Source organism: Tachysurus vachellii, chromosome 4 (assembly GCF_030014155.1).
Source record: "Tachysurus vachellii isolate PV-2020 chromosome 4, HZAU_Pvac_v1, whole genome shotgun sequence".
Classification (NCBI taxonomy): Eukaryota; Metazoa; Chordata; class Actinopteri; order Siluriformes; family Bagridae; genus Tachysurus; species Tachysurus vachellii.
The window spans coordinates 10,035,318-10,057,536 of record NC_083463.1 but is presented as its reverse complement, the minus strand read 5'-3'; the positions used below and the strand labels follow the sequence as shown (position 1 = coordinate 10,057,536).

The window sequence follows — 22,219 nt, the reverse complement described above, 5'->3', positions numbered from 1 at the left end:
AATGCCTGTTTTTGATAACGTCACACAGCAAATCTTGGCAGAAAAACTAAGGTAATTTTGAAAAATTGGATGCTTCTCCAAACATCACAGAGATATCAGGAAGAAAATCATGATATTGTGAAGGAACTGATTTGATTTCTCCTAAAGGAAAACCTTTAGGACAGAAGACAAGCTGCATTTTTTTTGTTTTGTTAGCTTGGCAAGGGGAAACATTTATGGGTTCTATAACATCAATTTAACTTGTCTGCATTTCATAGCATTTAATGTATCTCAATACAGAAAAAAATTTGTTCAATTGTGGTATAAAAGAAATAAAGCACTCTGGGAAGTGCAGTTTATATCAGTAGCAGTTAATGTTTTATGTAACCCCCACCCCCAGGATTATTTATTAATAATCCAGGATAGGATTATTTTCCTATCACAGCACACCTCCAAGCAAAGCATATATTACTGAACAACAAGGAAGTAGGAAAATAGGTGCGTTCCTTTGAAACTTCTTTCAGTGGAAAAAAACGCTAGAAAGAAGATCCTTGTTTAACTTCCGTTATGAGTTCTGGCTTTTCTAGTCCTGTGACCACTAAACAGAAATGTTTCTTAGACATCGAGCAATTGGCGCTCACAGTATGTGTGCCGTTAAAGCCTGGAAAGGCCAGTTTGGCCAGATTCATAGAGTTTTCAGTAGCACTGCAGGTTTATAGCAGGCTAAAGACTGAAAGTGTGTAAAGTCTTCAAGCACTCTCTGCTGTGTTTGAAGACATTAGGTGTAACGTTAATGTGTTTGCCTAGTCCTGTGTTTCAGTTGCCCAGAAAGCATGTAAGCTTCAAACTGGGAAGGGTGTGTATCATGCAAATAGGGTGAATCTGTAAATTTTATGGAGTGCCTGTGTTTGTTAAGCTGTTAAGTCCGGTATCTGTAAAGTTATCTAGACCTGTGACTGTCTAATCCCTAATCCTTTATTATTCTGGTATTTTAAATGTGTGAAGTGTCCACAGATACTGGCTTATCTCTGACTAATAAGGAAATGGGGCTGTCTGAACTTGCTTACATCTGAGGGCGTTGTCTGTGTTTTGCATACGCTGACCTCATTTTGAAACCGTGAAGTCATACAGAAATGAGCGAATTGCCAGGCTTGTTCACGTCAATGCTCTGGTGGTGCGACCTGTAGGAAAAAAAAGTCGTTTGTTTAGTGAAAGCCGTCCTTTTCTTAGACGAAGTAGTCTGACAAATCTATCTTAAACTGTTATTCAGGTTCTAGCATGAGTAATAGTTTTGCGTGGGATCCAGTTTTCAAAACACACCTGTGCAGAGTTGAAAATACTGCACTGGGATTAAAATGGGATTTGAAGGCAGTTTATTTTGCATTATTTGTCACACCTCATTTTAGAGACTGTCTGGTTTGCAGCTTTGAAGACATGTGTGAAGGATTAGAGGCCATTGCTTTAAATGGGGAAAAAACTACAATGCAGCTTCTGTATTCTGTTGTCTACAAAACGTAAGGTGACCAAACGAAGAACCCAAAGCTATTTGAAAAGTAGCTGACGCCTGATAGCCGCCAGTTGGCTAGGTTTCTGTTAGCACAACACAAAAGATGTCTCCATTCCAGTCGAGTGAGTGCACCGCACACTGACCCACTGAAACAAAAGCGGATTGCTCCATTGTTGCTCTGGGCAACCATAGTGCCCAGTAGACTTTGTTTGTCTGGTCATCATGAGCTTGTGAGGACACTGAGCTGGTAGGCAACCATCAGTGTTACCTCACACGACAGAACGGTGCCCAGCTAGTGGTCTCAGCAGCACTCACTACCGACCCTGGCAGCTTCCTTGTAAGCTTGGGTTGTTCCATCATCATCCCTTTATTTACACAGTGGGACGAATCAATTATACTGCCAAGCCATGTAGAGAAAATGAAGTTTTATCAGATGTTGATGCCTTAACAGGTGCCGTATATAATTAAACGATTTGATCTCTTAGTGCTATGGACACCAAGACGATATAATGCAGGTGTTCATCCAGTTCATTATTTTTTTTTATAAACAATATACTATTTGGCCAAAACCTGGTGTCCACTTAATCATTACACCTGTATATGTTTGTTAAACCTCCCATTCCATGTATCTATATAATAACCTCCACTCTTCCAAGAAGGCCTTCCAGTAGCTGCATTTTGGAGTGTGGCTGGAGTCCATGTCTTCATGGACCTCGCTTTGTGCACAGGCGTATTGTCACGCTGGAACATTATCGGGCTTGACTTCTTAGTTCCAGTAAAGGATAAATCTAAATGCTACAGCTTTCAAAAATATTCTGTACATTTCTATGCTTCTAACTTTGTGACAACAGTTTGGGGTAGAGCCACAGAACGGGTCCTTGTCTACAGTGGCCTCAGATATGGATGATAGGCTTTTGGTTGTACATCCTTCCACACTCTATACCCTCTACCTATATATCACCATCGATGCCACAGTCTCCAGTACATACAACAAAAACACTAGCATATTGACATCAAGCATATTATCCTCTTTAAATTCAACAGGCTTGAGTGATCAGGGGAAAAAATCCTCTGTCCAAACTTTTCACGGTTCTTGAACTTTAGCTAGCTCACTAAACTGATTTCAGTAATGTGTAAACCTGACAGTGCTGCGATCTACCTTTAAAACCACTGGCTACTCAGGCAAGCATTGTCAATGCAAATTACAGCAACATCCGGAATCAGATTGCACCTCTCAAGCTGTTTCATGGGGACTCTTAGCACAAGACTATAAATTATGTCCAAGGTATTCTTTAAAGTGTTCCATGTACAATACAACAAAAATCTTCCAAGGCTTCTTAGGAAAACAGCGCTTTTATGTTGAACATGTCTGTTAGCGCACTGGTTAACTGCTTAAAACGAGTGACTGAGGCACTTTGCTGCCTCATGCCTGGCTTTTTATTGTGAGATGGTTATTACAGCCATCTGGTGGCTATGAGAGAATATTGCCACTTAAGCGCAAGTAGAACGGCCAGGTTAAAGATTTTAAATATTGTATTTAATATTTTATACTAGTACGAAGCATGGTAACAGGAGCAGTTACATGGTGCAACAGGTTTTACTGGTATGTAGTTAGTTAGACATCACAGTGGGACTTGCTTTGTATTTGACCAACTAAAAAAAAAAAAAAGCAGGCCAAAATGTGTTTCCATCAGCCAGGTCACCTCCGGCAGTTGGCTGACGTGCTCTGATCGGATTTCAGGCGGGTTTAAATGCCGTCTGCACCATGTACTTGCATTAGACATTAGGGATAAAGCACCGGTCCCACAGGATACAACATTTTCTTCCAAAGACCAGAATACAGATATACCAGATATACCAGATATACACAAGTCACAGTGAACTGCAAATATAAATCCACAGCACTTCTGAATGCTCACATCAGATTAGACAGGTGTTGATTCATTTCCTGTAACAGTAGCTCTTACAGTAATTCCAGCTAGATTTCTAGTTACAGCTTTGTTAATGCAGTCTTTCAGGTCTTTCCATTGGGCATACTCTATTTCTCTATTTTTAACTATTCTAAATGGAGCCAAAATATATTTTCTTATTTAAAAACATGTCTGGTTGTTGTTATGCTGAAGCTTTCTGTAAGGAGATAGTAATCACATAGAAGATTATTTATTGTTTATGAAAGGAGTCTCTGGCATCAACGAGAGTACCATGGGCAAGTCTTCAGGACAGAGGACTGACAAAAACTGACTTTGTCATGAGAATGTTACACAGTATAAACTGGAACTGTAAACGGTTGAAAGTTTGGAATGCTGTTCATTGATTAATTGAACAGTTTTGTTGAAACGGTGCTGTAGTAATGCTATAAAAGCAAGAATGCAGTTGGTGACCTGCTGTTATTGGGAAAACTACAGGGTGGTAATGCACCACTGCTTCATATGGGGCTGCACCACACCACAGCAGCACATACTCATGCTTTATTCCTTAATTATATTAACCTGTTCTTGCATAATATCACCGGCAACAGAGCAATGTGGTAATTATTTATGTCACTTATACAGCATTTGTTTTGTCATAATTTTGCGCTCATCATGACGTGTTCCTGTTTATACCCATGCCGTTTAGAGTTATACATCATTCCTACTGATGTGCACAATGTCTGTATAGAGTTCACAATACAATTACATCCAGAAAAGCTCCTCTGTGCCTAACCAAAGCAGGACCTGTGCTTGTGCCTGTTCACTGAGCTGAGGATGACTATTCTGAAGGAGTCAGGCTCTCTTTTTCCTTTTAAAATTTTTTACAACTGTGCTCCATATTACTGGCCAGTGCTTTTGTAATGCTATTACCTGCTAATGAGGATTAAATGCTAAAGGCATTTCTCATGTGAACTACTGTGCTTTCCATTGACAAGGTGAGTGTGAAGCTGTTTTCACAAGAATCAAGCAGGGATAATTACAACTAGTCTAATCTAATTGTGGATAATTCCACCTGACTCAGGCAGCTTCTGACCATGAAATGTTTGGGAACATTTACACCTGAACATTTAGTGCAGCAATAACTATTAGCAGGTGTATTTGCAGAGAGTCACTTTGTCTTTCTCATTTTAAGTGTTTAATGATGTATGAGTGAGTATGAACCCAGTTCACCTTCCAGTAGTGCTGTGATCCTGGGATCCATCCAGGCTTTTGTTCTCTTCCCATGACAGCTGTTGTGTGAACAGAACACAGGGAAGATGTGATGAAGGATTTGCGTGCCTGTATTTGGCTTGGTCCGTACATTTCAAAGGCTTAACGACCCATCTCTGACATTTCACATACATAGCTTCATGATAAGCCTACTTCTTATGTTAGGCCAAAAAATTTCATAAGCGTGTCAGAGCTGCAAAATAAGGTCATGCTAAAAGAAACGCTTGACATGTAAAGGTTTGTCAGCCAGGTGAGTTTAGGAAGGGCACATTTCCATTGAATATTTCATATTCTTCATATTTAAAAAAAGAATAATAAAAATAAAAACTCCTGAAGCTCAGTGCCAAGCAGACCTACTTTTCATTTATAAATTAAAGCATTGTAGACTTCTCCAGGTCTCTGAAGCATTGTTGGATCGTTCATAAAACAAGAACAAGGACGAGTGTGTGTGTGAGTGGTAATGTCGACAGCTATGTCATGTATAACGTTATAAACAGAAGAGCTCCAGTTTTCAGCACAGACGGAACCAGCCAAGTGTGCAGCCATGAACTCAACGCTTGGTATGAAATGCAGCTCAGGAATGTGTTGATCATTAAGGGTCATTATTAAGGCCTGCTTCAGGTGGTTGCTTAAAAAAGCCTTTGTGTCGGCCATGGAGGAAAAAAAAACAACCTAGATAAATGGCTGAATCCTGTATAGCTCAGAATTCTGACCATCATTTTTCAGGCTTGCTATCTAGTGTTACCGTTAATTACTTTTTACTGTTTCTACCTGTTTATTAAGCAGAGGCAATTAAACATGAACCATTCTGCTGAACATAATCTGTACATGATGTCATTCTGTTTTGTCTTTTCAAAGAAACAATATAGACAATAGCTAGTTAATGTTACTTATACTACAGCACTGTTGAATTATTATTTTAAATTTGTTCTAGAAGGAAACTAACATTTAGGAACGGAGTCTCTAGTGCAAGCAAGATTTTTGTTATAGGGAAACAAACATTTGCACTTTCTATGTTATTTTCTGCATTTTCCTTTTCATATTAACCGGGAAAAAGGGAAGACTATGAGAGGCAAATGAGGGAATGGAGCGACAACATATGTGACAACAGGAACCAATGAACTGCAAATGTTCCACAACATTTCTTTAATTAATAAAAGCATAAGTTGGGGAAATTGCTGTCATATAAGAGGAGTGAGACTCTGGGATAGGCTGCTGTTTGAGCGTAATCAAAGCTGTCCATCAACTTCATGCTATAATAATTTGTTGTCTTTGTGGCCGTCAGAGGAACGCTTGTGTAGACAGGAGGACAGATTTTTAATCAAGCCCTAAACTGTGTAGGTCAAGCCCTGATCACAGTCTACTATATGCCCTCCATGTCTCTTCCCCTGTTCTTACAGGTTCTGTACAGCATGTACTAGTGTAAGAGCACAGCTCTATAGCTTTGTTTGAGGTTCTAACCTGCTGTTAATACCAGATGGGCCATGTCAGAGCCTGAGACATCCAGTCTGACACAGCAAAGTCACTTGATCCATCTGGAGGGGTTGAGGTCAGGGGGCATGTTTGGTGAAGTCTGCTGTTGCCAGAAAGAGGCACCCCACGCAAGAATGAAGAGGGCATCTCTGGTGTCACGTGGCCCAAGGAAAACTTTTGCTTTTCGAAACTTTAGACATTTATCAACATTATAAGGTACCTGTTTTTTTTTTTATCATTGCTTTACTCTTCAGTCTGTTAGTATTCAAACGTTCTGCTAGTTGTTGAACACTGTCTGTTTAAGAAACAAGTGCACCCTGCAAAAATCACCGTGTTGCCATGGTAATGGAAGACACGTAGGGTTGCAGCTCAACTGGATGGTCCGACAGCGTTCAGTCCTCTCAACTGCTCATTAACATACCATCTCTGAACCAATGGGGAGGTGGAGGCTGCTGGATTACTTAAAGGGGGACAGGCTATTACAATAGCCCCCTCCCCAAATCCTTCTAGGAGTAAAAACCACCACAGTGGAGATCTAGCCTGGCTAAAGTGTAGAAACAGACTTTAAAACATCTAGTGTAGGTTCCAGGTGTGTAAATAGGCTTCATGACCGGTTCTTTTGCTTTCTTTCCTTCTTTCTTTTTTCTATGGAAACTGTAGATGTTTGAAAATGCTCCCTCTCTCACTAGGGACTGGTCAACCATTGTCCTAACTGGTCTTTGATGTGAATGTGGAATGCAGTGCCTGAGGAGTCAAATGGAGCAAACCCGGAATCAGATTTGCTTTTCTGGGAAGTCTGATTAGGAATTTCTTTTTGTTTTCCTTCTTGCCTTGAGGGGTCTGCTTGGTGAGTTTCTAGACTTATTAGCTTCTCTTGTTTGTTCCAACATCCTTTTGTCTCATAGTCGTCAACCTTTTTATCTAGCCATCTGTGTGGCTTTTTATGAAACAGTATAGCGCTCTTTCCTCACGTGAAGGAGTGCTTGTTAAAATGTGCAACCTGTTGCATGTGCCATCTTGAGCTGGTTTTTATAACCTTGACCTACAAAAGAAAATCTTTAATCATCTTTGCTGATTGCTGAAAAGCCTATTTTATCCCGCCTGCAATTTATATTTTTTCTTTATTTGTATATTTTTATTCTCTCCATTTAGAGTTTTACCCCCAATGCCAGAGCGCTATACAAATGCTTTCGTACGAAAGAGTCCGGATTGGTTGTTGCCTTTTCATTGATTTGTTTTTCTTTGAATGTGTGTCTGAAATAAAAAAAAAAAAGAAAAAGAAAGGAAAAAACTTTCAAAGGGATTTTCCTCTCCTTGCCCCCCTCCTGGCCTCCATTCTCCATTCTGGGCTCTGCTGATCCAGTCCACTGGCATATCTGCGCTGGACCAGCTGTAGCCCTGACAATGGCAGCAGCATTAGCATCTGAATGGCTAGCGCCATGTGTGGCTAGCACACAGGCACTTGAAGCAGTGCTGTGTGAAACAAACAGCAGGGGAAGCTGCTCCAATTGGACAATCAGATCTCTTTTTCCTTAATTTGTTGTGTATTAATCTGTTCTGGAATCTTTGTAACAAATCATGACCATCTTGTTCAAGTAGCTGGTGAAGTTTGTCTTTGTTTTAATATACCCAAGTAAAGTCACTGTTAGAAATCTAATAGCAGACTGTTGAGATATGAGGCAAGCTCACTGGGACAGTGTTAGTGAAATTTTTACTGTTAAACAATGGGGTAAGTTATAAAGGAATTTTCCTTCAAACTGCCTCAAAGTCACTCAAAGCAAAGTAAGAGTTGCGTAGCCTGAGGCCTTGTCCTCTGTAGATTTATTACTTAAACAATCCCTCATGTAGTCAGTTTAACATTCAAGTTAAATGGTAAGTTTCTAGTGTTACCACTGGTTCATGTATTTCTTCTTACACTGTTTTTTTGGGACTCTTTAACGTTTGCCTTGAGACAAAAAAACCCACAGTAAGTTCGAATTGCATACAATGAGTTTTTCAGCTCTTTATGTTCATTTTGTGTGTATGTGTATATATATATTCTTATTCTTTTACAGAATGTATTTTCAGATTATCGATAAGACTTGTTAATGGAGTGGCTTTGTCTGGGTGACTCCACACCACTGCTGTTTGTGAAATAATCTGATATGTACGTACATTTACATGCTTCAGAAATGTTTATGGTCAAAATTTAGTTTTTTCAAGGACTTTTGTGAGACCTTAATACAAACACACAGTTCTGATAAATATAGGTATATAGTTTAAAGCATGCAGGCTAGCATGGGTATAATAATGTGCTTGACTGTGCAGGTCCGTGTCAACACCCTGGTAAGAATTTACCGATTGTTTGAAACTTTGTTCCGTTCACATCACAAATTCTGCATTATGTTTACAGTTGCATAGCAAACAGAAAACATTTACTCTGCATTCTGGTCTATTCTATGTTGCAGAACTATTTTATTTCACTTCCATCATGCAGATTGATTGTTTTTTTCTGTCTTTATTTGCAGTGTAGTGTATAATCTGCAGTACAGGCTGACATTGATCAGAATTTGATTCATTTTCTCTGACATCATGGCTTACACTGATTCCAGCTGCAAGCGTTATGTTGTACACATAAAATGTGTTCTATACACTACTATGACTGACAATCCACATAAACAGGTTTTAAAAAAAAAAAGTGTGCTTGGTCATACAGGGAAGCATGACCAAGCATTTTATTTAGCATTTTTAGAAGTAGTTAGGGGTGAAGGTTAAACTATTACTTTACGATGTTTGACTCTACCAGACTGATAATTTTGTGCTTTACATTTTCCTTGAAACATGTCAAACATTTGTTTTTTGTCATATTCCAAAAAAAACAAGACTGGTGAGGAAACAGCTGAAACAACTCTAAGATGTAACAATTTCTATTTACATTTATGGCAGACTCCCTAATTCAGAGCGACTAACATTTTTATCTCTTTTTATACAACTTAGCATTTGAGGGTTATGGGCCTTACTCAGGGGACTTATTACTTCAGATGGGTTTGACGCATTCATTTAATCCACGTTTTGATGGAACATGCATTATTTTTTTTCCCCACAAGATGTCTCCAGTCCTATTTAATTCCTGGTTTTTATGTCCCATGCATAAGAATTCATGGAGCATAAAATCAGCATCAAGGCCCTATAATGTTTTAGAGTCAGAACCCCCATCCATGCTTAGACATACTGAGACTGTATGGCTGAAGTCTAAAGTAATTGCTCCTTACCTACTTGTTCATTCATATATTTTCTAGAAGCACACTAATAAATTTCTATTGCAATATGGTTGGAAGTACAACATTTAACACATTCTGCACTTATTTGAGCCTATTTTTGTGTTGATTGTCCATAGCACTAGTTTGTACTGCCATCCTTTTATTGTCTGAGCCAGTTTGTTTTACTTAAAAGAATAGCACTAGAGTTCCTGTCCATCAATCTCCACTGAGGTCAGAGATTCAGTCTGTGTCCCCCTCCCTCTAACCCCCTTCAGGAGGATGAAAATGGTGGATATTGTAGCACAGAAAATGCCGTCAGAGAGTGACGTTCATGTGGCCCGGAGCTTTCTAACGAAGATTTTGCGAAGTTCAATGAGGTACAGTATTGATGTAACCACCGGCCAATCCCACCCTTTTCCTGTGCCATCCCATTCATCCCAGATCTGCTCCATGAATTCATTTCTTCCCGTGCTGTCTTTGTCATCCTTTCTCCAAACAATCCTATTTGCAACAATTCTTACGGTGTGTAGTAGCTTTCACTGTTGCTCTGTGTGCTAGTTTGTAGTCTTTCCTGGGTGTTTCAGTAGATTGTAATTTGTGTTTAATGTCATGAATAAAGGTTGTTTTAATTATGTGGTTGTTTTGTTCAAGAACAAGTTTGATAACACTAATGTAATGTATGCCTGTTGACTTTTCCCCTGCATGCTTTGCAGAAAGAATCATTTCAAAGGGTATGTTTTAATGCAATTAAGGTTTTTATATAATGATGTATTAAAGATTGTAGGTGAGGTGTTCATCAGTACATGGTTTGTGCATAACTATATTTTTGTCCATTCAAATTTTTTTGTCATACATTTAGCAAGATATGCATGCAGATGCTATGCATTTTAAAACATTTTCTCACTTATACCTCTCTCTCTCTCTCTCTCTCTCTCTCTCGCTCTCTCTACCTCTCCTTTCAGGAAAAATGAACCCATGAGCAGGCCTCACTCCTGGCATTCCACCAAATTCAATGAGAACCAATCAGACACTGCCAAAACACAGTCCACACCCTCGCCAGTCTGGCAAACAAGATATGATGCAAGGTAAAGAGCACTCTTTAAACATATCATTATACCTCTCTTAAATCAAGTAGTTTTCTTCCACTGTTATTTCGTGCAATCCGGTAGTGTCAGTGTAGTGTCTAAAATGTATGCTTGTTTCCTTAGTTCATTTCCTTGGGATCAGCCTAATTTGCGCAGAGTTTCAGACCAGTTCAGCTCCTTGGGCAGTATGGATAGTTTAGAACACGGCTCTTACCCCTATCCACCTGGACGCCTGTCTCCAAGCAAATCGAACGGCAACAGTGTCGAACATTTAGTGGGTGGAAAAAGAGATTCTGCTTATAGCTCATTTTCAACTAGCTCAGGGACGCCTGATTATACACTGTCCAGAAGCAACACAGCTTCAACAGAGAACATGTTGTATAAAGTTAATCAGTGGGACTCAGGAAGTCGGCCTAGCAATGGCAGACACAGCCAAAGCCTAAGCGAAGGGGTCCGACACGATGATAGAATTGGTTACCTGCAGCCACCTTCAGTAAGCAGTGGTCGAGAAAGCCCAAAAACAGAGGACCAACCAGGTAACCGGCATTCGGCTTCAGGGAGGTCCAGCATTGCACCTGTTTGGCATGTTCCTGATATGAAGAAGGCCATGGCCCCATCACCTCCACCACCTGCACCACCAACCCGCAGCGATAGTTTTGCTGTGACTAAGATTCATGAAAAGGGTCTGGTCTCCAGTCACCCAGAGAATCATGGGATTCATACCCAGTCAAAGATCCAAAGCAAAGGATTAAAGACAGCAACAGATGTGTCTGAAAGTAATCAAAGGATTTACCATGCACCGGCCTCAGGTCATGAAATATGTCAAAATAACAACCCGCAACCTAAAACTGGCATGATGAATTCATATGTTGCAGGTGATGGCTATAGTCAACAAACGCCTCTTCCAAACTCAAACAAGAAATATTCACCATCCAATACTGATCCATCCTGCACTCACTTTGCCTACCATAAACGTCAGTACAGTGATGAGAGCAATTTTCAAGTGCCCCCCAGGACCCCATCTACAGGCAAGTCACAGAGTTGTTATAGCAGCATGCAAGAATTAACCACCAGCAGCCATGTCGCACACTATAACCAGAACCAGATCAGAAGGCATGTTGCATCACTGTCCAGCACTGCTATTGACCACAACCCTGATAGTCAAAGCCCCAACAGGTATTACTCTGCCACATCTCGGCAACCCTCTCAGGGAGGGACCCAGGTCTCTTTAGTGCGGGTGGAGGACAGGAATGCTAGTTCTGTGATGGAAATCACGCAAAGTGGAGGTGATAGAACTTCTATAAGCTCTCAAGGACAGCTCAAGGACTGGTCTAATACATCTCAGGTACTGCAGCACCCAAATAATAAAGACAGCAATGGATATTACAGACAGGTCGACAGCCAGCATCGGGTGAGCACAGCAGTTAGTAAGTCTGCTTTTGATGATGCAGCAACAAAAGCTTTGGAGGTCAAGGGACCCCAGAAGCAAAACACTGTGACCAACTCAGACAGCTATTTTATAAAGCAGGGAAAAATCTCTGAATCTTACAGGTTTGGAGAATCCTCCAAAGAACAGTTACCATCTAAAAGTGAGATTACTCTGTGTCCCCAGAAAACCCCTTTGCTGCACTCTCTATCACAGGACAGTAGTAGACACATTGAAGTACAAAGTGAAATGATTAGTGGTGATGGACAACAGGATTTCATTGATCCTCAGAATGGCAGGCAGGTTCGACGTCCTGACCGTTTTGCCACCACATTGAGAAATGAGATCCAGATGAGGAGAGCTCAGCTTCAGAAGAGTCGAAGTGCAGCGGTCTTGGGCGGAACAGCTGATCCTGAAGAGCCTTCAGTCTGGAATTCCACAGATATCTCTTCACCTTCCCTTGATGGTTCCTTCACTAGTGCCTATAAAGACCATCTGAAGGAGGCCCAAGCTCGAGTCCTTAAAGCTACTTCTTTCAGGAGGAGGGACTTGGAGCCAGTGCTACTAGAGCACCCAGGAGATGAAGTCCTGTCCTCTTCTCGTAAGGATACACCATCTCTATCAAGTGTATCTGAGGTCCCAACAAGTAAGCCTGCTCCGGGTACAAACCATGTGTCCCGTATATGTGGCCGAAAACGTTTTCCAGTTGAGAAGAAAGTACGGTCCTACTCTGAGCCTGAAAAGATTAATGAGGTTGGTGTTGACGAGGATCCAACTCCACAAGATAATGACGTATCTTTGGTAAACAGGCGTAAAGTCTTTGAGACAACAGGAAAACCTGCTTATCGCAAACCCATGTTGAAGCAAAATCTGCAAATACATGAAGACTCCAGACCAGATAAGCCTGTCGAATTGCCTCAGTCTGGCCAAAATGATGTCACCAAGAAGGATAGCGATAATAAGGCAGTAGATAGTGGCCCAAATTTTTCACAGAGACTGGGCACTTTTGCAGAGTATGAGGCCACATGGAAAACACAGAGAAAAGCGGATCCCAGGACGTCTGGAAGGTACCATTCGGCTGATAACATCCTCGATTCAGCAGTGGACGAGCGACATAAGCCCTCCTATTTCCATGAAAGGTCACGTTCCTCTCCATCAGAGGACTTCTATGGTCAGGTTAGTTTTTTCCATTTGACAAAAAATTATTTTATCTGAAACCTGTGCCTTATCACAGTGTTATACATATTTGGAGGTTTATCTCTGTTTTGCCCTTTTGGAAAGCTTGTTTGCTTTTAATGCTGTTTAGACAGGGTGGCTGAATGACTTGTCTGAGAACGAAGGCAGGGCTTTAGTCAAACATTAATCCATGTCTAAACAAAAAGTCACGCCCTCAGACCAGGAAAGTAGCAATTCACCCAGTATAGACTGAGGTTAATCTCACTTTGAAACAGGAAAACCATTTCATTGTTTGATGCATTTGTTACATGCCTTAAAATATTTAAAGCTATTTGTAATATATTTTGTTCAGAAAATCCCAGCACAAGGAGGGAAGACGGCTGAGTACTGTCCTCCAGAGAGAAAACTCTCTGATCATGACAACTCTACATCAAGGTGAGTAAACATGCTAAAAGTTTAATGCTCCTACAACGAGACAACTTTCTGCTTAATGAATGCTTTATCAAAGGTCCAAGTAGAAAGGTATATATTTTTTAACCGTATATTTTACTCAGACTAAACCTTTCACACGTATTGACTGAAATATGTTGATGAAATATGCCTCTGTTGGAACAATCATTTTATTCATCTTGGCATGAGATTGGAAGACTAGGCTTTTATAAAAAGGCAATGACGAGATTAAAAACGAGGCACTTCAAATGTTCAAAAACAAAGCTTTGTTAAAAAAAATAACTTATGTCACATAAATATTTGCAGGTAATATTGAAAGCTCAATCATAATTATTTAGATCACAGTATCGTTAAATTGTCAACTTTGATTAATTAGAAGTTTTTCACTACCATCAGCTCTGCCAATCCTGCCAGCTGCAGTTAAAAGTATCTTTATATTAATGTACCTCATATGTTCTCATATGTTATCGTTTCTATAATAACAGATCAGAGGTTTTTCTTTTTATATACTCTAAAAGTATATTATTGACACAACCTAATTTTTCCCCAAAATCCGTCTGTAAGGTTTGATCAATGGACTTACCTCAAAGTCAGTGAAATTAGAATTCCTTTTGGGTTATATTTATCTGTTTTGCAGCTGAATTTAAATAAGGTGTTTTTATTAATGTACACAGGAATAACAATTCTCTAATTTGGCTTTCTAAATAACAATTTTTGTTCTTTACGTATTTTGTACACATTGTGTTGCTTAGTCAGGTACTACAGTAGAGCTTTGACCCTGCTGTGACAACACAACCATCCACAGTGCCTGGGGTTTTGTGGGATGAGGACAAGAATTTGAGAATTTAATATTATTTTGAATTTAATCCTTATTTCATTTTAATGAAAGACAATCAATGAAAGACATTTGTTTCCTCTCTGCTGTATTTTATTCAGACTACATAGTTTGTAATATTGAGTTGACTTGAGTTGTCTGAGTTGTTAGATTCTACATCATACATTTTCTCAAAGGCAAGCAGTGATAAAAGTTGTCATCATGCAGCATAAGTCTGAACTCTATGAACAGAATTCAGAAAGCATACAGTAGTCATCTGAGGCACGAGGATCAACATGCTTAAAGTCTTAAAGATTTATCTCTGAAATTTCTCATTTATGTAGTACACTGATTTTAAGGTATTGTCTCATAATACTGCACACGATTGTCAATATTACCACGACTTAATAAGATTCAGTTAATAATATCTTCCTGATTCTAAAGGGCCTTTTTACGTTCTACCTTGTCACTTTGTGTTTTCTCTGATCCGATAGCTATCTGATTTGTTAAAACTTCCATTTACATTAGGCCACATAATTGCGTCTTGGCGAATCGGATATCAATCCGATCTTTCTACTCCCGCCCAAAATGCAAATATATTTTACCTAATTTCCGGGGTAATTGAAATGTAACACGCTTTGGTGTATGCGGTTTTCAGAATGCAATCAAAAAGAAGACACAAAAACTACTGTTTGCTGCATTTTCGCTGGCCACAGCAGTGCATTTTAAGACCCAACGAGACATCTGGGTGAAAGATCACCTGCGAGTGACGTAGCTATCCGATCACAGAAAAGGCATGAAGTGACCAGGTGTAAAAAGCCCCAAAGGGTACACCTCTACAACTGAGGGGCTTTTTACACCTGTTCACTTCATGCATTTTCTGTGATCGGATAGCTATTCCGATCGTAAAAAGACCAGGTCTAAATGCCCTCCGAAACGTTTTCGAGACTGATATAAATCCTATCGTCCAAACCACTTCAGAAGGTGGTCTGGGACGCATTTCAGATGAAACTGGACAGGTGTAAATGAATGTGGTTGTTCAAGCCACATACGTCAGCGCTATACTCCTCCCAAACGGACGTATGTCACACGCAAGTGACTCACGAGTCGTGCATCATGCCAGAAACAAATGCACTGCTGCCGCCAGCGAAAATGCAGCAAAATATAATACAATAAAATATATTTGCATTTTGGGGCGGGAGTAGAAAGATAGGATTGATCTCCGATTCGCCGAGACGCATTTATGTGGCCTAATGTAAATGGAACAGTTTTAACAAATCAGATAGCTATCGGATCAGAGAAAACACATGAAGTGACCAGGTGTAAAAAGGCCCTGAGTGTTGTCAGACTACAACACACTAGATGGGTAATATGGTGAAATCTGATGCTTAAAACCACATACAGAACCATGTGGATATCAAAACCATGTGAGACCACGTAAGGAATAAAAGGCTTTTGTGTGACACTCTACTGTGCTAATGCATTAACCATGCAGGGAACAGAGGCAGTGCAAGCTGGACGTTAGTCTTTTGCTGCATTTTCTGAACACTAGTTTCACTTTGGATCAATTTGATATATTTTCTCAAAAGCATCTTTATTGATGAAATCTTTATGGATATAATTTTCCAAGGACAGAGGGTCATCATTTAGAGTTATTTGTGTGTCGTGCTCATTTTCCATTAGAAATGTATTGATACGTGTTGTTGTTATTAGTAGTATTTGGAAAATCTTTGACCTAAAATATTAAAAGCTAGCCTGGTGTGCATAGCTGCTGAGAAGGCTACAAACTATATACATATGACACTGTTTAAAAAAAAATAATAATAATGAAAAAAAAGTAACATTTATGACTATAAAATAAAGAACAATAGCATTTATGATATGACAAGAAATGTATACAACCCAACAAAACTGACTGAATTAATCAGCAACTATTACAACACTGGAGTTATTGAGCAAAGTTCGGGCATGTGAGAGATGACGACGAGACTCGTGTTTAAATGCCATGTAGAGGAGACTGATCTGGATGCTGCAGATATAAGCATTTAATTCTTTAAATTTCAGCTATAACGATTTCTCAGCTTTATATTTTCTGTAAGATGATTAGGTTGTAAATTTAGAGGAAGATGCAGCATTTTTAAATATAACCTTATAAAAGTATAAAATAATATAAAAATTTTTATTTATAAAAGTATAATTAAAATAAAATCTTTATATTCAGTGTTCTCAGTTTTTTATGGTAAAATGCTAGAACTTTACTTATGAAGACTGTTCAGGAAACACTCTAGGTTTCAATACTATATTTAGGAGAATTGTTCTTAGGACACCCTACATTTATTGTCTTTGCGGTTATTCCATTTATGTATATATAAAAATTATGTATATATAAAAAGAGTTTCATTATTTGTGTGTGAATTGTTCTGTATAAGGTGCACTTCTGCTTCCATGTGCTGTTTTCTCTGACCACAGTATTGACCTTGCAGGTATTTTTCATTCTCTTTCTTTCTTTTCTGCATCATCTTTCGGACTTACAGGCTTCTCCTCGTTCTTTCTCCGTCGTCTTTGGGTAAAAGTAAGGGGTGGCTCACGTTAATTAGCATGTTTCCCACTAAACCAAACATCCATCATCATAAGCTTGTCAAATTGTAACCTATAAAATGATCATGCCTTCTCCTGCCTGTAATTAAGGTGTTGTGAAGAGCATGTTTACTGTGCATGCAGTCCACAAAACCCTTTGAAGCTAACTGAAGTTATTTAACAGCAGCCTTTTATATCGCACTAGGGAACAAAAATACTATTACACAGACATGTCATTAGACATCGTCTTTGCAGAAAAACCTAAATTTTTGTATTAGAAAGGTACTTTAGATTATGTATGTATTTTTTTTTTGTGTGTGACGTGAATCCTTGTAGCTCATTCAGGTAAAATTCAGAGCTGGGAAGAATCAGTTGAAAAGTCCACTTCACTTAACGTTTATTGTGTCACGCAACCTAACTTGCATGGCAAAATCTACTGTAAACGCAGGGTTAAGCTACAAGCGGCCCCACCCAAGTGAGCTTAGCTTCATTGCGCTAGGAAGCACCTGTCACTACAGACAGCCAGATCTCCTGGTGCTATGAGACAGCCACGGTGAATGCTCTTCTTTCTGTGATACCGAGTCGTAATTTCTGAAGAATTTATGCTGGTAAGTTGCACTGCTTTAGGGGCTGTGCTTATTTTGATAGAAGAAAAGGTTAATCAGTTTTATCTTAGCTAACATGGAAGCTGTCATTGTCTGAAATCGTTGAGAGTTAGTGAGAATCGGTGACAAGTACTGTGTTGTACATGTCTCTGCACTCCGTGATTACAGACAGTCAGCACTTAATTGGTGGCTCACTGCATGTCTTTGCACGCTGACGTTAAACACACCTATTCTGCTCAGCACATGCATTACGCACATAAAAGATTCAGTTGTTTGTTCTGCCAATGTGTATGTATCTTACGTATGACTCCCAAGTTGATGGACATCCAAATGCACGTATGTTTAATGCTGTTCATGCCATTCACTTGTTTGTTATCGTTTATTAAAGTCATGTAGCCTGTTCATGTCGTTGCATGCAATGTTACTTTTTTTTTCTCTTCCTGTCATGACACACAGGATATTTCTTCCCACTCTGTTTTCTATTCTTTACTCAAAATGCCACTTTCTCTCTTTCTGTGAAGTCCAGCTGCTGCTTCTTTGTGCCTAACAGGTATTTGAACAGTCTTTGTGGATGTGAATTGTGGTCAAGGTAGAGTGCTTTTTCAAATGATCATCAGGTTATTTTAGTTTAGAAAAAATGGTCTCTGTGCTTAAAATCCATCAAAGTAGCATACTCTATGACGTGGGTTTCAACTTGTATTTTCTCAGTACTTGAATTTGTGAATGATTGCTTGCTTTAAAAATGAAATTTCCAAATAAGAATGTAACCTTTGTAGAAATATTTTTTCTGCCCATATCTCCTCTCTGTACCAAGCATGTTTTGTATTGCTGAAATGTTTTATAAAAGGCCCTCAGTGACCCACCATTCCTACATGAAACAGCTCCACAAGAGGCTTGCTGTCCCTCTCTGTTGCTACAACTTATAAATCTACAATCACTGACAGCAAAAAGAGGATAAAAAAAACAAACAACTAAAACAATTGAGACTGAGTGGAGAAAAGCGCTCTGTTGGCCGGTGGCTGCAGGGAAAGAACATTCATTACCCAGTCTGTGACAGGCTTGTGGGAACAAAAATATGTGTGGTATGACAACCAGCCTGGGAGTTACCATGGAGAGATGGTGAAATGTGGGAGAAATGTCTGCTCTCCTATCGGTTTACGCAGCACACAGTAAAGCTTTTGTGCATTGAAAGGACAGAGATTCACCGCTTCATGGTTTGATTTGTTTTTGTCTAAATAAATGTCCTGAAATATCTATGCATGTCTTCCCTCAGGTTGAGTGACGGAGGATACAAGGGTGTATTGCCCAAGTCAACTCAAGATTCACCATCAGTTTTGAAAGAAGGAGAGTTGGAGAGCAATTTCTCAGATATCTCATCCACTCGTAGATCTCCTCCCAGCCCTGCTGGTCCTTCTCAACATTTCCTCAATCCCACTTCTAATGCAAAGACCAAAGGCTCCAATTCTCTGAGACCTCCTCCGACATGCCTAGACAAGTACAAATGCCCCATGGCTGCTGCTCCTGTCAACACCTCACAGGGTGGAACCGGTGTCTCTCAATCTCCCCTTAAAGACATTGTTTCTAAAGACGCCCCAGTATCCTGGAAGGACCCTGGGTTTAGCCAAGGTCCAAAAAGAGAGGAGGAGACTCAACTGGAGACCCTTCCCCTTCCTCCTCCTCCTCCTCCTCCTGAGCCTCATGCCCACCTGACTCCACCCAGCATGGAAGGGCAGCGTTCACCATCACCTCACTTTGCTCCCCAGAGACTTACTGACAAGCCCCCTGTCTCTGTCTCCCAGCAGGATGAAGCCACAGGAAGGTAAGACATTCCTACAGATCTTAGTAACAACACCGCTTGCAGGAGGATGACGAGTTGGAGCTCTTGAAGGTTTTCCAATGTTTTGCCACGGCTGGGTTTCTGTTTCAGTTGCACTCTACAAACGAACACTGGGAGCTATAACTGATGTTCGGTGTGGTGATTTAATTACGACCCTGCTCTTGTTCTGCTCAGTTTCGAACAACAGGGTTATTCATATACTGTGCTGAAAATGGCGACTGAATGATACAGTATATCATCATACATGTCTCACATTTAGAGTTTGTCTCTGCTTTTTTTCCCCCTAAAGAGCAGCAACAGTATTTTTGTGCAATCCTTGCTGTGAATTTCAACCACTTTGTTCACAGGGAGGAGTCCAAAGGTTAGAGTGTGCGATTATGTTTGAGCACAGGGAAAAAACAAACCCTGTCATTTGGCAGAAAGATGGAATATCAGACTCAGAATATACTTAACGTGGCGCTTTTTTTTTTTTTTTTTAGGATTTGTTATTCAACAGTGGACTTGTAATTCATGATGGTGTTTGTTTCAAATATTTTTTGTTATTACTATCTTTTTTAATCTGTTGTAAACATTTTGAGATATTAGTCAAAAGTTGTTTATAATTAAATGCCACGTCACAATATATTTTTAAGGTTCCCTAGTAGGATGCATACAGAATAGGGTAGAAAGCACTTCTATCCTGTGGAAGCATTTGTTTGCCTTCACTCTCCTGGGTTTTTAGCTGTCATGTGATTAGGGGAAAACTAGCTAGTGGATGGGAACTGGAAAGCTGGCATGAGACCAAAAACTATGGAGAATTTTTTTTGGGTGGTGCGAGATAAGTGTTTATGAATAGGCGTTCTCTACAGGTATGTAGAGTCCAGTCCCTGTGCTTGCATTTCTAAATAGTGAATGTGTATTTTTTTTTTATCTTGTAAATTGCCTATGAAAGTATAGTATTTAGAGTCATCAGTTTTTCCATGACAGTGTTGCAATTTCATCTTTTTTTTTTTCTTTGGTAAGGCCTACTTTTTTTTAATTATATATTCTATTTTAGGATGGACAAGGTGACTGATGATAGCAGCACTGTGAAAAAAGTGCCCATCAAGATTGTCCACTCTGAAAGCAGCACAGAGAAAGAAACTCGACAGTACCTTCACCCAAGCACAGAGACTTCTCTCAACCCACAGCCCCCAGTCTTGTCTCTGTCCAGTCTGGGAGCACCAGAGCTGTCCTCCTCTCCATTTTGCACATACACACGTCAAAGAGAGCAGGAAAATGAAGCCACAGGCTTTCAGAAAGACCAGACGTTTCATGCTGATGTCCCAGTGCCTCAGGAGCCACAAAAAAGCCCCTGTGTGGAACATGGCACAAACGGAGTCTTCTCAGGCAGCCTCAGTGCTTCCTCTCACTCTGAGGAAGATGAGAAGAGAGAGGTGTTGGCCAGGGACATCATAGACAAGGATAAGTCTTTGGCTGACATTTTGGACCAGAGCAAGAGGAGAACCACTATGGACCTGATGGAAGGGATTTTCCCAGAAGGAGAGCAGCTGGTTGAGGAGGCGCACCAACGCAGGAGAGCTGCACCCAAACTGACTCCCTCACGTAGCTCTGAAGAGAGGTCAGGTCATGGTTTTGCAGTTTTTCTGCACCGTGCTTTGCATTATTCAATTGTTTGTCTTGGTTCTAAAACCTAGACTTGATGTTCATGAAGAGTAGACTTTGTATATATTTGTATATAAGATTGAAATACACTTTCAGTTCATGAACACTGTTCTGAAAGAAATTGGAAATATAGAAAAGTTGCTGTGTACATCGCAGTAACATCATGAGAACTGTTGCCCCCTGGTGATCGAATGGAGAATTGCACTTTTATTCTTTTGGGAGGAGAATTTGGTATTTTTGTTTTATTAATTAAATGGAATGAAATTAAAATAAAAAATTTCCGTTGGACCTATAATGTATCCATAAGCATGTTTACACACAGCATTTCTCTTACTCTGTATTGTTGCTTGGAAAACACTCTTGCTTCACTTTATCATTCAATACTGATACCTGTCACCCTTTTCTCAGGAGGGAAGAGGACAGCATGGTGGCGGCGGCAGCAGCAGCAGCAGCAGCTTTGGTGACCAGCTCGGCTTATTACAGCACGTCAGCTCCTAAAGCAGAGCTGCTTATTAAAATGAAGGACATGCAGGAGCAGAGCGTAGAGCTTGAATCAGAAGAGGAACTGGAGGAGGTCAACGACACTGAGCTAGCCAATAAGAAGGTAGGGTTCACTCATACTGCCCAGTCAGCTGAATGAACACAGCACTCCATTCTTGGCAAACATTTAATTAGACAATTGTCTGGCGGTAGTGCAGCGCATAAAAGCTTCAGTTAATTCTCACCTCAAATATCTGAACGGGAAATGTGAATTACGTTTTTGACCATGGCATGATTGTTGACGTCAGGCAAGCTGGCTTGAGTCTTTCGGAAACTGCTGATCTCCTTGCATTTACACACGCTACAGTCTCCTGAATTTTATACGGAATGGTGCTAAAAACATCAAGTGAGTGACAGTCCTGTGGGAGGAAATGCCTTGTTGATGAGAGAGATGGTAGAGGAAAATGGCCAGATTTTGGTTCAAGCCAGCAAGAAGGATAGAGTGACTCATGTAATCAATCTTTAGTTCTGAGATGCTTTTTTGCTCACCACAGTTTTATTGTGCAATCTCTAGAGACTGTTGTGTGTGTGTGTGTGAGACAATCCTAGATCAGCAGTTTCTGAAATACTCAGACATTTACATTACATGTACATTTACAGCATTTAGCAGACGCCCTTATCCAGAGCGACTTACATTTCATCTCACTTTTATACAACTGAGCAATTGAGGGTTAAGGGCTTTGCTCAG

General features: G+C 40.0%; 1 protein-coding gene across 5 annotated transcripts in view; it reads left to right on the top strand.

Moving 5' to 3' along the window:
* The window catches only part of shroom2a (shroom family member 2a), a 172,857-nt gene that overhangs the window by 148,424 nt on the left and 2,214 nt on the right, over positions 1 to 22,219 (top strand). For 3 of the 5 annotated variants that reach the window (XM_060867645.1, XM_060867643.1, XM_060867644.1), the window contains 6 exons: positions 10,340 to 10,462; positions 10,586 to 13,064; positions 13,417 to 13,499; positions 18,784 to 19,329; positions 20,384 to 20,947; positions 21,400 to 21,595. In XM_060867645.1, coding sequence (XP_060723628.1) covers positions 10,353 to 10,462; positions 10,586 to 13,064; positions 13,417 to 13,499; positions 18,784 to 19,329; positions 20,384 to 20,947; positions 21,400 to 21,595 — 3,978 coding nt within the window. In that variant the 5' untranslated portion in view covers positions 10,340 to 10,352. Of the gene's footprint in view, positions 1 to 9,652; positions 9,755 to 10,090; positions 10,109 to 10,339; positions 10,463 to 10,585; positions 13,065 to 13,416; positions 13,500 to 18,783; positions 19,330 to 20,383; positions 20,948 to 21,399; positions 21,596 to 22,219 lie in introns of all 5 variants that reach the window. The other 2 variants (XM_060867647.1, XM_060867646.1) reach the window with 2 other exon arrangements.